Source organism: Armigeres subalbatus, chromosome 3, assembly GCF_024139115.2.
Source record: "Armigeres subalbatus isolate Guangzhou_Male chromosome 3, GZ_Asu_2, whole genome shotgun sequence".
Taxonomy (NCBI): Eukaryota; Metazoa; Arthropoda; class Insecta; order Diptera; family Culicidae; genus Armigeres; species Armigeres subalbatus.
The window spans coordinates 74,193,362-74,205,353 of record NC_085141.1 but is presented as its reverse complement, the minus strand read 5'-3'; the positions used below and the strand labels follow the sequence as shown (position 1 = coordinate 74,205,353).

At 40.7% G+C, this 11,992-nt stretch overlaps 1 protein-coding gene across 1 annotated transcript; it reads left to right on the top strand.

The window, feature by feature from the left end:
* The first annotated feature begins 227 nt into the window (after window positions 1-227).
* LOC134226638 (V-type proton ATPase subunit G-like) lies at window positions 228-11,732 on the top strand. Its single transcript, XM_062707531.1, has 3 exons — window positions 228-480; window positions 682-782; window positions 11,233-11,732. Exons 1-3 carry the CDS (start codon window positions 399-401, stop codon window positions 11,398-11,400), a joined length of 351 nt encoding a protein of 116 aa, XP_062563515.1. The 5' UTR covers window positions 228-398; the 3' UTR covers window positions 11,401-11,732.
* The last annotated feature ends 260 nt before the right edge of the window (window positions 11,733-11,992 follow it).

Below are 11,992 nucleotides of genomic sequence, written 5' to 3'. Positions count from 1 at the left end.
TTAAAGCTCCGGATCACGAAAGCATCCAATCTCACCACATAAAAAGCTCATTTGTACGCAAGGTTGTATTCAATTGCTGGTCTCCTATCTTGCAACTTCCAAAACCCACCCACACCGAATGTAATTGTCAGCGATAACCAGTCATATGATCCATCTACTCACAAACACATTTTTGTCCGATTCGCTGACTAAAGTCTCCGCTCTGTCACCCGCCGTATCGGACTGTGTGCTGTAATCGTGTGTTGCGTTTGCCTCACTGGTACAGTGGCAAATCAACTCGTGACTTTGGTGCGAACGGTTCTTCAACTTCAGCCGTCGCAGTAGCAGCAGCTAGCCAAGAGCTTGATTTTCATTTTGCCCCTTTCGATTGCGTTTCTGATCCGCGGCCAACACCAGCGATGGCAAGCAACACCCAGGGAATCCAGCAGCTGTTGTCCGCTGAGAAGAAGGCCGCCGAAAAGGTCGGAGAGGCCCGCAAGCGTAAGTATTTCGGGTATTTCTGCCTGTTTCTTCAACTGTTACGAAGCTCAGTGCGAAAACTGCACGGTAGTCACATGACCTGTTGGACTATCGGATCGTGTATCCAAGAAGTGAATTTGAAATGCTGGGCATAATTATCACCTCGAAAGGGAAAAAAGAAAGGAACTGATGTGGTGCTTGTCATTTCTATTTTGCTTTCAGGAAAGGCTCGCCGTCTAAAGCAGGCCAAGGATGAGGCCACTGATGAGATCGAGAAGTACCGAGGCGAGCGCGAAAAGCAATTCAAGGATTTCGAAGCTAAGGTTAGTAGCTAGGAAGTGAGATTGTGAAGAAAGGATTGCTGGACAATTAAATTTTAATGTTCTTGAATATGAGTGGAATCGCCCATCAAAAAAATGTGTGCGAGTGTTAATTTTTGACACGTGATAAGGAACAGAAAAGTTAGATAGCGAAACTTGCTTCGAAAACGAATCTCATACATGTTTATATAAGTATGATGTTCTTGTAGATATATCTACGAGCAAATTCAAATTCCAGGCAGTAACTCAAACATTATTTGAATGTGATTTTCTCTAGTCTAATACGGAGAAGATAATCCTACCATGTAAGAAACATGACAACTAAATATAAATCCCCGGAATTATTTCGAATACTGCTATACTAGGATTTTGCAAAGAATCGTATAAAACCAAAGGAAATGCTTGTTATTACCCACTCGATATTTTACAAACATGCAAAAAAGTGTTCAGTTCAATGTTTGCATGGAAGTCAACGAAGAGACAAACATGTGATCATTAGTACAACTTGAATTTCATAGCCACCGTAAACATTAGATACAAATTCTGTTCCACAACTTACCAAATATACAAGCTTTACAGGATGCGCCTGATTGCTGGTCACTGCCTATAAAATCTATTTGTAATGATTCTAGGTAGGTAACTCTTATATGAGAACAGGAGATAATGTTAGCCTAGGATGTAACGTTGTGCAATGGAAAAAAATGTCCATATCGCGAATTATTTCAATATCTCGTGTTGGGCGTTGAAATTTTGATATGCATCGTGGAACTTTCTGGAGAATCGTGCAAAGGTGGTTAAGTTTACTGCACGAAGCTGCGAGACCTCGTTTCACTCTAATGTACGTTATTTGTTTTGTAATTCACCAAGAATTTATCCGAGTTACAAATAATTGACAAAAGTTAACAATTTTGCCAATCGGGTTATGTGAGCTCTACTGCACGATGTTAGGAATTAAGATCTTGCTGATTTTACCCCTCGTTCTCATATTCCTCAAGTTGTTTACTGATAACCTAACATTATTAGTTTGATCTAGAATTTTCCAGGGAATCGAGTGGAGTTCTTTTTATCCACCCACCACCTAAGAAACTAAAATATTGCTCATTTACCCCCATTATAAAGCCAAGGCATAACAAAAAAGGCAAAAAGGACATTGGGGTGATATGAGATCTTGCAGCTTCATGCAGAGAACCTAACTATTTTCGCATGATTTTCCAGGTAGTTCTACGATTTGTGTCAAAATTTCAACGCAATCCGCCCATACCGAATCGAGATATTGAATTTATTCGCGTTATGAACAACTTTTTTCCATTGTGCGTTGGTTCATCATGCAAAATAATCATCAATTTAGCGATAGTATATCATTTGGTAGAGAAATATTGATCACTGCTTTTTTAAAAAGTGTATCAAGCATATTTTAGTTACATTACGCTAGATTCATGAATTTCTTCAACTGTTAAACGTAATGAACTTGCGAGAAAAATCACTTTTATTCGTTTTTTAGTAGACACTTATGCTGCCGCTAACCGCAAGTCGAGCACATCTGTATATGGCGGCTGTGCAAAATGTTTTCTCTTGCCTAATAAAGCAGTTCTCTAAATGGACTTAATCATTTTCGCACATTGGATGAATGGACTACAATCACAGTATTTTAGCACTCATATTAAACTTACAATTTCCATTAGTATAGCGACACGATTACCCTAAACTTTTTGGGACAATGCCAAATTTGGGCATTCGAGGCAGCACATTATTATTGCCCACCTTTCGATTTTTACAAAAGATTCATAGTGAATAATACACCAGCCTTTCATGGGCTGAAAAAGCATCCACCGCCAGAGATGAGATTAGGAAAATTTGCTGTACATAAAGCCCATTTCGCTCAATGCTTTTAATTGCTTATATAAGAGATTGTGGACAATTATTGTTGTTTTTGACTGGGTACTTCCCGTAATAACCAACGATATACTGCCCGTGAATCGCATATCTGTCCCATCTTTGCAGGGTTTCCTATTTATATGGGACAAATATGTGATTCACGAAGATGCAGCGAAGATTTTTTTTTTTCTTGAGCAAGGGTAAACGGAAATCTGCAAACAGACACCTGAGGAGGACTCACTAAAACCAAAATCCTTTCGCCAGTTCGTATTTCCCGGCCCGCAATTAAGCAATACATCAGGGGAGGACTATTGAGAACGCTCACGCCTATGCTAACGCACTCGACGTTATAACGCAACAGGTAACCTCACCACCCGTCGATCGCAAGCTATGATAGTAACCTATCGGTCTGTATCATAAACTCGCGTAGGAGACGAGCACCCCCACAACAAACGCCATGCGTGAACCACAATGACCTCTATATCTACATACGTATGTCACCGCAGCCCACCCGCGACGTTTTTGTTGTTGGGGTGTTCACTAGAGTGATTCAAATTTTGACTTTTTCGCTCCCCTGTGCTTAAACGATTGTTTTTGCTAGTTTAATAGTCCTCCCAAATTAGAGATGTCGTAAAATCTCGATTAATCGATTAGTAACTAATCGATTACTCTCGATTCTTATCGATTATTGAATCGATTAATCGTTGGGTAGTAATCGATTAAAAATTAATCGATTATCACAACGATGAATCGATTAATCTAAGTAATCGCTTAATTTGCGACATCCTTATGATGTCGTAAAATCCCGATTAATCGATTAGTAACTAATCGATTACTGTTGATTCTTCTCGATTATTGAATCGATTAGTCGTTGGGTAATAATCGATTCAAAATTAATCGATTATCACAACGATTAATCGATTAATCGAAATAATCGATTAATTTGCGACATCTCTATCCCAAATTTTTAGCTGATTTGGATGTAATTTGGTTGTGCACGTGCCGTTTGAAGGTTATATGAAAATTACTATGAGAATTGCCACTTATGTAAAGAATCGTTTTGTGAAGCAGCCCAGAATCTATTTGAATATATTTAACGCATCGCCATCATATAATACAGTGGTGCTCAGCATTTTTGAGCGTTTTTCTCATTAATTTGCTTGTCACACAATGAAAAAAAGCTTTCTTCTAACAAGTTAGTACTTGGACGAAAGCTTTCAAATTTATCTATCAGCTGAGGGTATTTTTTTTAACAAGACAGAATCACCGTCTTCGACCAGAGGTCGCACAGACTGAACACTTAACATCTAGCATGAGACAACGGACAGGACATTTACACAACACCCAGTGGACCAGTGGAGAGCTTTTCGCTTTACGAAAAGTTTTCTCTTTACCGGGGCGGGAATCGAACCCACACTCCGCAGCACATGCGTCTAGACGATTGACGTCGCTAACCGCACGGCCACGAAGTCCACCATTAAAACAAATATTGGTGTCGAAATCACTCCGTACGACTTAATCAAAGTAAAATTACACTGCGGCCCGCGGGCCGCACCTTTGTTTTGCTTTTTGCTGTTTCGTACGGAGTGAATTTAACACCAATAACCGTTTTATTACCCTTAGCAGATAGATATATTTGAAAGCTTTCGACCAAGCGCCAATTTGTATGGTCGAAGTTCATTTTTATTGAGTGAGAAGCAAATTGAGGAAAAAAACGCCCGAAGTGCTGAGCACCACTGATATAATAGATCCTAAGCCGAAAGCCAGTTGTTGTTGCGAAGCAATCTGACTTTTGAGAGCAAAATTATAAAGAAAACAGAAAGGCTCATTGTCATTATTGATATTGATGTTATTCTTTTACGTGTTAAATTGAATTTCCCACAATTCAGTATTTCCCTAATAACTTTTGTTGCCAGCATCAAATCGTTTAGCAACAACGACGATATTTTCCCTTGATAAATTTCCTATGTTGCTAACGTATTCATACATTTTTAGAGTTTAATGGGCAATGATGGGGAACGGTTTATCACAAAAGTTACTGCTTTCATAGTAATTTTCATATAAGCTTCAAACTGCTTGTGCTCAGTCAAATTACATCCAAATTAGCTAAAAATTTAGAACGATTATTAAAATGGCAAATGCCATCGTTTAAGCATAGGGGAGCAAAAAAGTCAAAATTTGAATCACTCTAGTGTTCACTGCATCACAGTAATCTCTGCTGCAGCTGCTGGTTTTGTTCAAGACGCCACCAGCGCTATAGTTTCGACATAGTCTATTCGACATAGTCTATTGACAGTCCACTGACAAGCAGCATGACATTGCGTTCAACATTGAATCGCGGGCATGCAAACATCACATGCTCTGCCAATTCTACCACACCTACACATTCCGGCACTCCGCAGAATCTGCGAACCCGAACATATGCAGGAACTTTTTAAAGTAGCCATGTTTAGACAACACCTGTGATAGGTGGAAGTTGACCTGACCATGCTTCCTACTAATCCAATTCGATACCTCCGGAATCAGTCTGTGGTTACAACGACCTTTGTCTGCAGTGTCCCATGCTCTTTGCCATTTGAGCAACGGAGCTGCTCTCTTGACACGTCGCACTTGCACCGAGGCCCTGTCGTTGAAGCACTCTCCTCCTCCAGAGGTATGTCTATCGGCATCATCCCAGCAATGACGCACAGCGCCTCATAAGATATGGTGCGGTATGCGCTTGCAACCCGCAGACACATCAGCCAGTGTACCCTGATGCTACACCCGCTATAAGCCTACGCACCTGACTTTGCACCGCCGATCCGTTGGACATCATTCGCTATAAAGATTTTATCGCCAATGAAGCCCTTTGGCATACATAATCGACGTGGCTCGTAACATTGAGCTTATCGTCGATCATCACGCCCAGATGCTTTAATAACCTCACGGAGTTAACTGTGCAGGTCCCTACGTCTATCCTCGTTTGCTGCAACCCATGGTGGTTATGCACCACAACAACCTTAGTCTTGTGATATGTTAACGCCAACCTCCTTGAGTTGAGCCATTCTTCGACTCTGCTAATCACGTACGAAGCTTTCAATTCAACTTCGTCTAGAGTGTCGCCTGTGACCTTTAGCATTATATCATCCACAAAGCCTTCTATTTTCACACCAGCCGGGAGATTTAAGTGTAATACTCCGCCATACATGATATTCGGAACCGGTCCGAGGATCGATCCCTGTGGAACACCTGCTGACACTTCAATCGACTGCTAACCAGCGTCGGTGTCGAATAACAATATCCTGTTCTGAAAATAGCTTTTCAGAATCCTGCACAGATAATCCGGGACTCTTAAGCGATACAGGGAATCAGCTATAGCTGCCCAGCTAGCGTCATTAAATGCATTCTTTACATCTAGTGTAATCAATGCACAGTACCTAATACCTCTCCTATTCAAACCACGCGCTATCTTAGCCGTTTCCGTTACCGACCGAATTTAGCTTAAGTTTTCTTGCAACGGCGTTAAGCTCATCGTTAGTCACTAGCGGTACCATGATGATTGACTTGTACAGTGTGGCTGGCCAGTCCGATGAGTCATGGTGCTTCGGGAACACACCTTCAACGATCCTGGCTAACATCTCCGGGAAATTCTCAGGAGGTGTGCTGTTGGTCCTAGCCATCGCTATCCTGTATGCACCACCCTATGGAGTATTCTTGGCCATCCTACACAGCTCTTCAAAGAAGCTTTCTTACTACATTTGATTTCGTAGCTCAGAGCTTTCTCGCCTGTCCGCTTCAGTTCTAGCACGTCGCAACCTTCTTTTAGCTCTAAGACAGGTTCTGCGAAGATCAGCTATCGTGCTCGTCCACCAGTGCACCGGTTTGCGGTTGCCGTTTGGCATAGTCCTCCTGGGCATTGTCACATGATCGTGTTAAGACATCGGATTACTCATCACCACTAAGGCCTAGAGCCCGATTTTCCCACTGTAGTGATTCTTCCAGCAGTTCTGGGTCGAACTGCGAGGTACGCCATCCTAGATCAATTTTACTGACCCGCCTTGTGATTCTATTGGGGGTATAGCTGACCATAAAACTTATTTCCTGATGGTCACTAGCAGTATACCCTTCGTGAACCCTCCCTTCAAGTTTCATCGTCCATCCCGTGCTGCAGAAGGCATCGATGCATAGCTCGCCATTCGCTCCTCTGAACGTTGACGCTTGGCCCTCATTCAGCAGGACTACGTTCAGTACCGCTAGACTGTAGCAGGATATGACCTCTACCGTTAGTGAACGAGAGGCCCAATCCACTGCCCACGCGTTGAAGTCCCCTGCTACAACTAATGGGTAAAGATCAGCTAGTCTCCTACAAGATTATATAACGTCCTTGTATACTGCTCTATGCTCCATCTAAGAGGACAGTAGCAGCTACAAAAGTAGACTCCGTTTACCTTTGCTTAACTAACAAAACCATCGTCATCAGGAGATGATACTATCTCCTGGATGGGTACCTCCCGCAAGTCCAGATGATCACTATTCCGGATTTATCCGCAACCCAACTGCTATGTTTAGCGGGGATGCGGTACGGGTCGGACAGCAAGGCAACATCAGTCTTATTGTCGTGTACCGAATGTTGTAGCAGCTTGTGCTGCCTCGCAGTGGTTGAGATTTAGCTGAGCTACTTGCATGACCGAGCCCGTGTGGAGACCGGATAGGCCTGCCCATCGGATAGGTGTTTGTTGTCTGTGCCAGGAGGACCACAGATCAAACACCACGGCGCGGCCAGGCAGGTGTGACCCTTGTGACGTTCAGCTCCCCACCTCCGGCAGAGCCGACTCCGATCAGGACCATTGCAGTCATGTGACATTGCAGGCCAGCATCCCGCTTCAGGACGAGGATCATCTCGCCCTTCTGCGTTCTGCGGATGCAGTTGACATCATCCCCTAGGCCAGTGAGCTTTTTATCGCCCCGCAAAGCCTTCAGAACGTCAGCATAGCTCTTACCATCAGTCTTGACGATAATTGCTTCGCCTCTGTCCTTCCTGCCATGACCATTGGAAGGTGTGCCCTCTCCTTTACGGGCATTCCCGTAGCGCGGCGAAGATTTACAACGATAAATGTCAAGGGGCAAGTAAGTCTAAACTTTGCGATAATATGAATTGATTTCGCCAGAACTTTGACACCGCCAGTCTTGACGTGCTAATTTACAAGGGTCCAGATGATCTCCTAAGTGATAAAAACTTAATCATTGTCCTAAACTGAAGAGAGATCTGCATGAATTTGAGAAAACTAAACTACCAGTGACATAGTCAAACTGGGGTCTCTCCAACCCCCTTGCGGAGCTCAAGTGATGAACTTCATAAAGCGAAAAAATCACTATAATAAAGAAACATTCGTAGTGAATAAAATAAAAATAAGAAGTTCATAATATTAAACTGATCATATGTATTTAATTTTTTTTAACAGAACTCAATAAATAAACTATGTGAAAATGTTACCTAGTCTCAGTGTTGGAAACAGTTTCTGTCAGAAATATTTATAGCATTCATGGCGAGCGTAGAAAATTGTAAAGGCCATTATGCGTATGAATCTCTTTCTTTTTAATTTTTCATGAATGTTGAGAAATACCTGGTTACTGGTGCTGTCACCAGTAACTATTATTTGTATCTCATTTTTATACATTGAGAAAAAGTGAGAGATCGTCCTTGTAATGCCTGGATACTAATAGGCTTGTGGATTTAATGAAACACAACTTATAGATTTTTTGTGATCATAATGTTCAATTTTCGATTGTTTCGTAAAAGTTAAGTATATTAGAGAAACAGGGCTTCCAGTATCGAATAAAGATTTCAAGTATTAATCAGTATCAGTCAATGTTATATCTACCAATCCGTTGTTGTTGTCGGTCTGTTTGTCTAATTCAGCATCCACAATTCCTATTGCATTCGATCGCATCTTTGGGATATGCTTGTGAGTAGATTGTTCTTTCCTTCCAAACATTTGGTGAGCATGGTAACATCTTGCGGCAACATTAGGGTGCCAATGAAAATGACTTTCGAATTTAAAAAAAACGACATTGCTCACGAGTTTCATTACCCCAAAATATGACCCCATGCAAAATTTTAGCTCAATCGGACATGATTTAGGGGTGCCTAAAATTCATCAAAGTTTTGAAATTTTTACCCATGAAATTTTTTCAAGGGGGGACCAAAGGAAAAGTCGAAAATCGAATTTTTGATTTCGATACCAAATGACTTAAAAATGCATGCGACGTCGAGATCTGATGTTACTACATTTTTTTTTTTGAGAAAAATTGATTTTTTCTCTTAGAACATATTTGGTAAACATGGGTAAAAATTTCAAAATTTTGATGAATTTTAGGCACCCCTAAATCATGTCCAATTGAGCTCAAATTTTGCATAAGGGGTTATTTTTGGCTACGAAAAAAATCGATGAAAAAAAAATGTCATCATTTGAAAAAAAAATATTGGGACTTGAAAAATTATTGGGAAATAAAGTCCCAAACTGACTAAAAAAAAAATTTTAAATTACATCAGATCTCGACGTTTCATGCATTTTGAAGTCTTTTTGCATCAAAAGCAAAAATTCGATTTTCAACTTTTTGCCAACGGGGGACAATTTTCATGGGTAAAAATTTCAAAACTCTGATGAATTTTAGGCACCCCTAAATCATGTCCGATTGAACTCAAATTTCGCATAGGGTCATATTTTGGGGAAATAAAACTTGTGAGCAATTTCGTTTTTTGAAATTCTATGACAATTTTTCCCCATACATTCCATTGGCATCCTAGGTAACATGTCCTGGCTGCTTACAGTTGTAACACACGGTTGTAGTTGAAATTAAAGGTCCTCGAATCTTGATCTTCGAAAAAGCTCTTGCAATGTCTGCTACCTTTGAGAAATTCTGCATTCTGGCTTGATTTTTCAAGTGCTGATCTGGAATTCCTTCAACAAGATATTCGACAAACTCATTTTCTTGTAGACGTAATGTCATAGCTAGCATTCTTTTCTCGTTACAATATTGACCGAATGTTTCCATAGTGTTCCACTTCCTTAATTCCAATCGTTTACGCGCTTCGAATAGACTTATTTTTGAAGAAAAAGTTGTTTTCATAACACAAAAAAAGTTGTGAAGATCCATAGACAACAGCTCCAGTGACGATGAGAGCCAAACTTGAGCATTTATTTTTAAGTGTTTCAAAACTAGCAGCTTCACGATGTCGTCGTTAATCTTGAAATTTGCTTCGTATGCTCAACGACGCTAATGAAATGTTCGACATTCTCCGCATAGGATCCAGAGTAGTCCGGCAATAGTGAGGAAATTTCTTCCAACTTGAACACCTGATTTGAAATTGCCGTTGTTCCAACATTACGTTGCTCTTCTTCTTATCTACACACAGATGGTATTCCAGAAACTTGGCGACCGTCTACAGCGCGCGAACTTCCTTCTTGACACGTATTTTGGCCAGATTTCTTACCCCTTCGGATTGATTTTCTTGATTCGGCAAAGGAAGACTTCTTCCAAGATTTTTCGAATCTTCGATTTCCGAGGGTTTCTGGCTTTTCAAAAACATATTGGGCGATATGTTGTATCCCACTTCTGAATTTTAATGAAACACAGCTTATTAGTTTGATCGTGTATTTCAGAATGATCTTTAAGTCACTGTCAGCGTCTAGTTCATGTTTAGTTCATGCCTAGGTCTACTATGATCAAGTATATTATTACTACAGTGGATGAGCGCCAAAGTAGGGCCAGCCAAATTTTTCGAGCGAATCTACGGAATTGATGTTGAAGCAATCTGGCATCGCTGGATTGTGAAATGTATAAAAACTGAAGATTTGCAGAAGGCATAGGTATGTGAAAATAAGCAAAGATGAAATCGATGTTATTCTGCCTAACGCCCACCCAGGAACGGCTTGGATATTGATGATCACGGTACCAAGACAGGCAAAGTAACAGCGATTTCAACCCGCTAATATGCTGTTCGGCAAGCGTAAACAGTTCTATTAATTCGTGGCACATTTTCAGAGATTCATATAAGAGCGCGATAAATCTCTTCACGCATATCTCTCGCAAGCCCATACTTTGCCCAAACTGAATCTTATTACTGTATTTTCATTAATTTTTCGCTAATTGGATTCTATAATTAGGATCGTTTTGATCACCGCGTGACTTTATCGAAATTATTGTATTGGCTTTTTTCGGTAATAATTATACTACTCAAGGGAGTAGATGAAAGTAATGAAGATACAGATTCGATTGACACCGCAAGTATAATTATCACCGAAAAAAGCCAATAAAGTAATTTTGATAAAATCACGTGATGATTAAAACTATCCTAATTATAAAATTCTCTATTTCGAGACAGCGAATTCGATTTTTGTTTTTAACTACTAAGCCACGGTGAGGTTTTCCACGTCAAACATTCGATAACTAGTTGAAAGTTCACATTTTATAGCTCAGATATCAAATTGGAATCATAGAAATCTAATCTAACAGATAACCAATCACACAATCTGAACATCTTCGAATCAATTTCAAATAATCAACAATTGTTTTATCCCCTCCACCCCACCTACAGCACATCGGCTCACGCGAGGGTGTATCCAACAAGATCGACGCCGACACTCGGGTGCGCATCGACGAGATGAACCGGTCCCTCAGCACCCACAAGGAGTCCGTGATCAAGGACGTGCTCGAGTACGTCTATGCCATCAAGCTGGAACTGCACAAGAACTATCGTCAATAGATGCAAGCAGACGGAGGGGAAACGACCGTACCCGCTGAAGACCGCCCAACAAGGACAGAAGTTGATTTTCACTTAGATACATCCGCGCGCTGGCCATATGGTTCGTTTTTTGTTAATTTTGAATTGTTTATTTTCTTTTACATTCCCTGGCGTCGATGGTTGTACAACACTTTTCTCGCTTATTTTGCCTAGTTATTTTCAAAATTTAACGCAAGAGATGCGATGTGGTTCCATGGTGGTACCACGTCACTATATTTATAGTATTAACTGAAACATAAGATCATGCAAGAAGGAAACGCTCTAGGTTAAGAAATATAACGTAAGGAAACCAATGTGACATGTGTTTTTAATTTCGATATCACATTCATAGTTTTGTGAAAATTGAGATTCATTTTTCTTTCAGACCTACAATCGTCGTGTGATTATATTGCTTTCGCTTTGGTGCCAACAGGTTTGCGATTATGCGTTATCAGTAATGTGACTATGTCTTATCTGTAGATAAATAGCTAAAATGAAGCTCAAACACAGTTCCCGTTGCCTACGATTGTTCAAACAACAGGCGTGTTGGCTCCATCAGCTTTCGATAAACAGA

Excerpts from the sequence above, each read along its gene's own strand:
- LOC134226638 (XM_062707531.1), top strand. The coding sequence starts at position 399 with ATGGCAAGCAACACCCAGGGAATCCAGCAGCTGTTGTCCGCTGAGAAG. Across the intron at positions 481-681 it reads GGTCGGAGAGGCCCGCAAGC|GAAAGGCTCGCCGTCTAAAG; the intron begins GTAAGTATTTCG and ends TTTTGCTTTCAG. Across the intron at positions 783-11,232 it reads TCAAGGATTTCGAAGCTAAG|CACATCGGCTCACGCGAGGG; the intron begins GTTAGTAGCTAG and ends CCCCACCTACAG.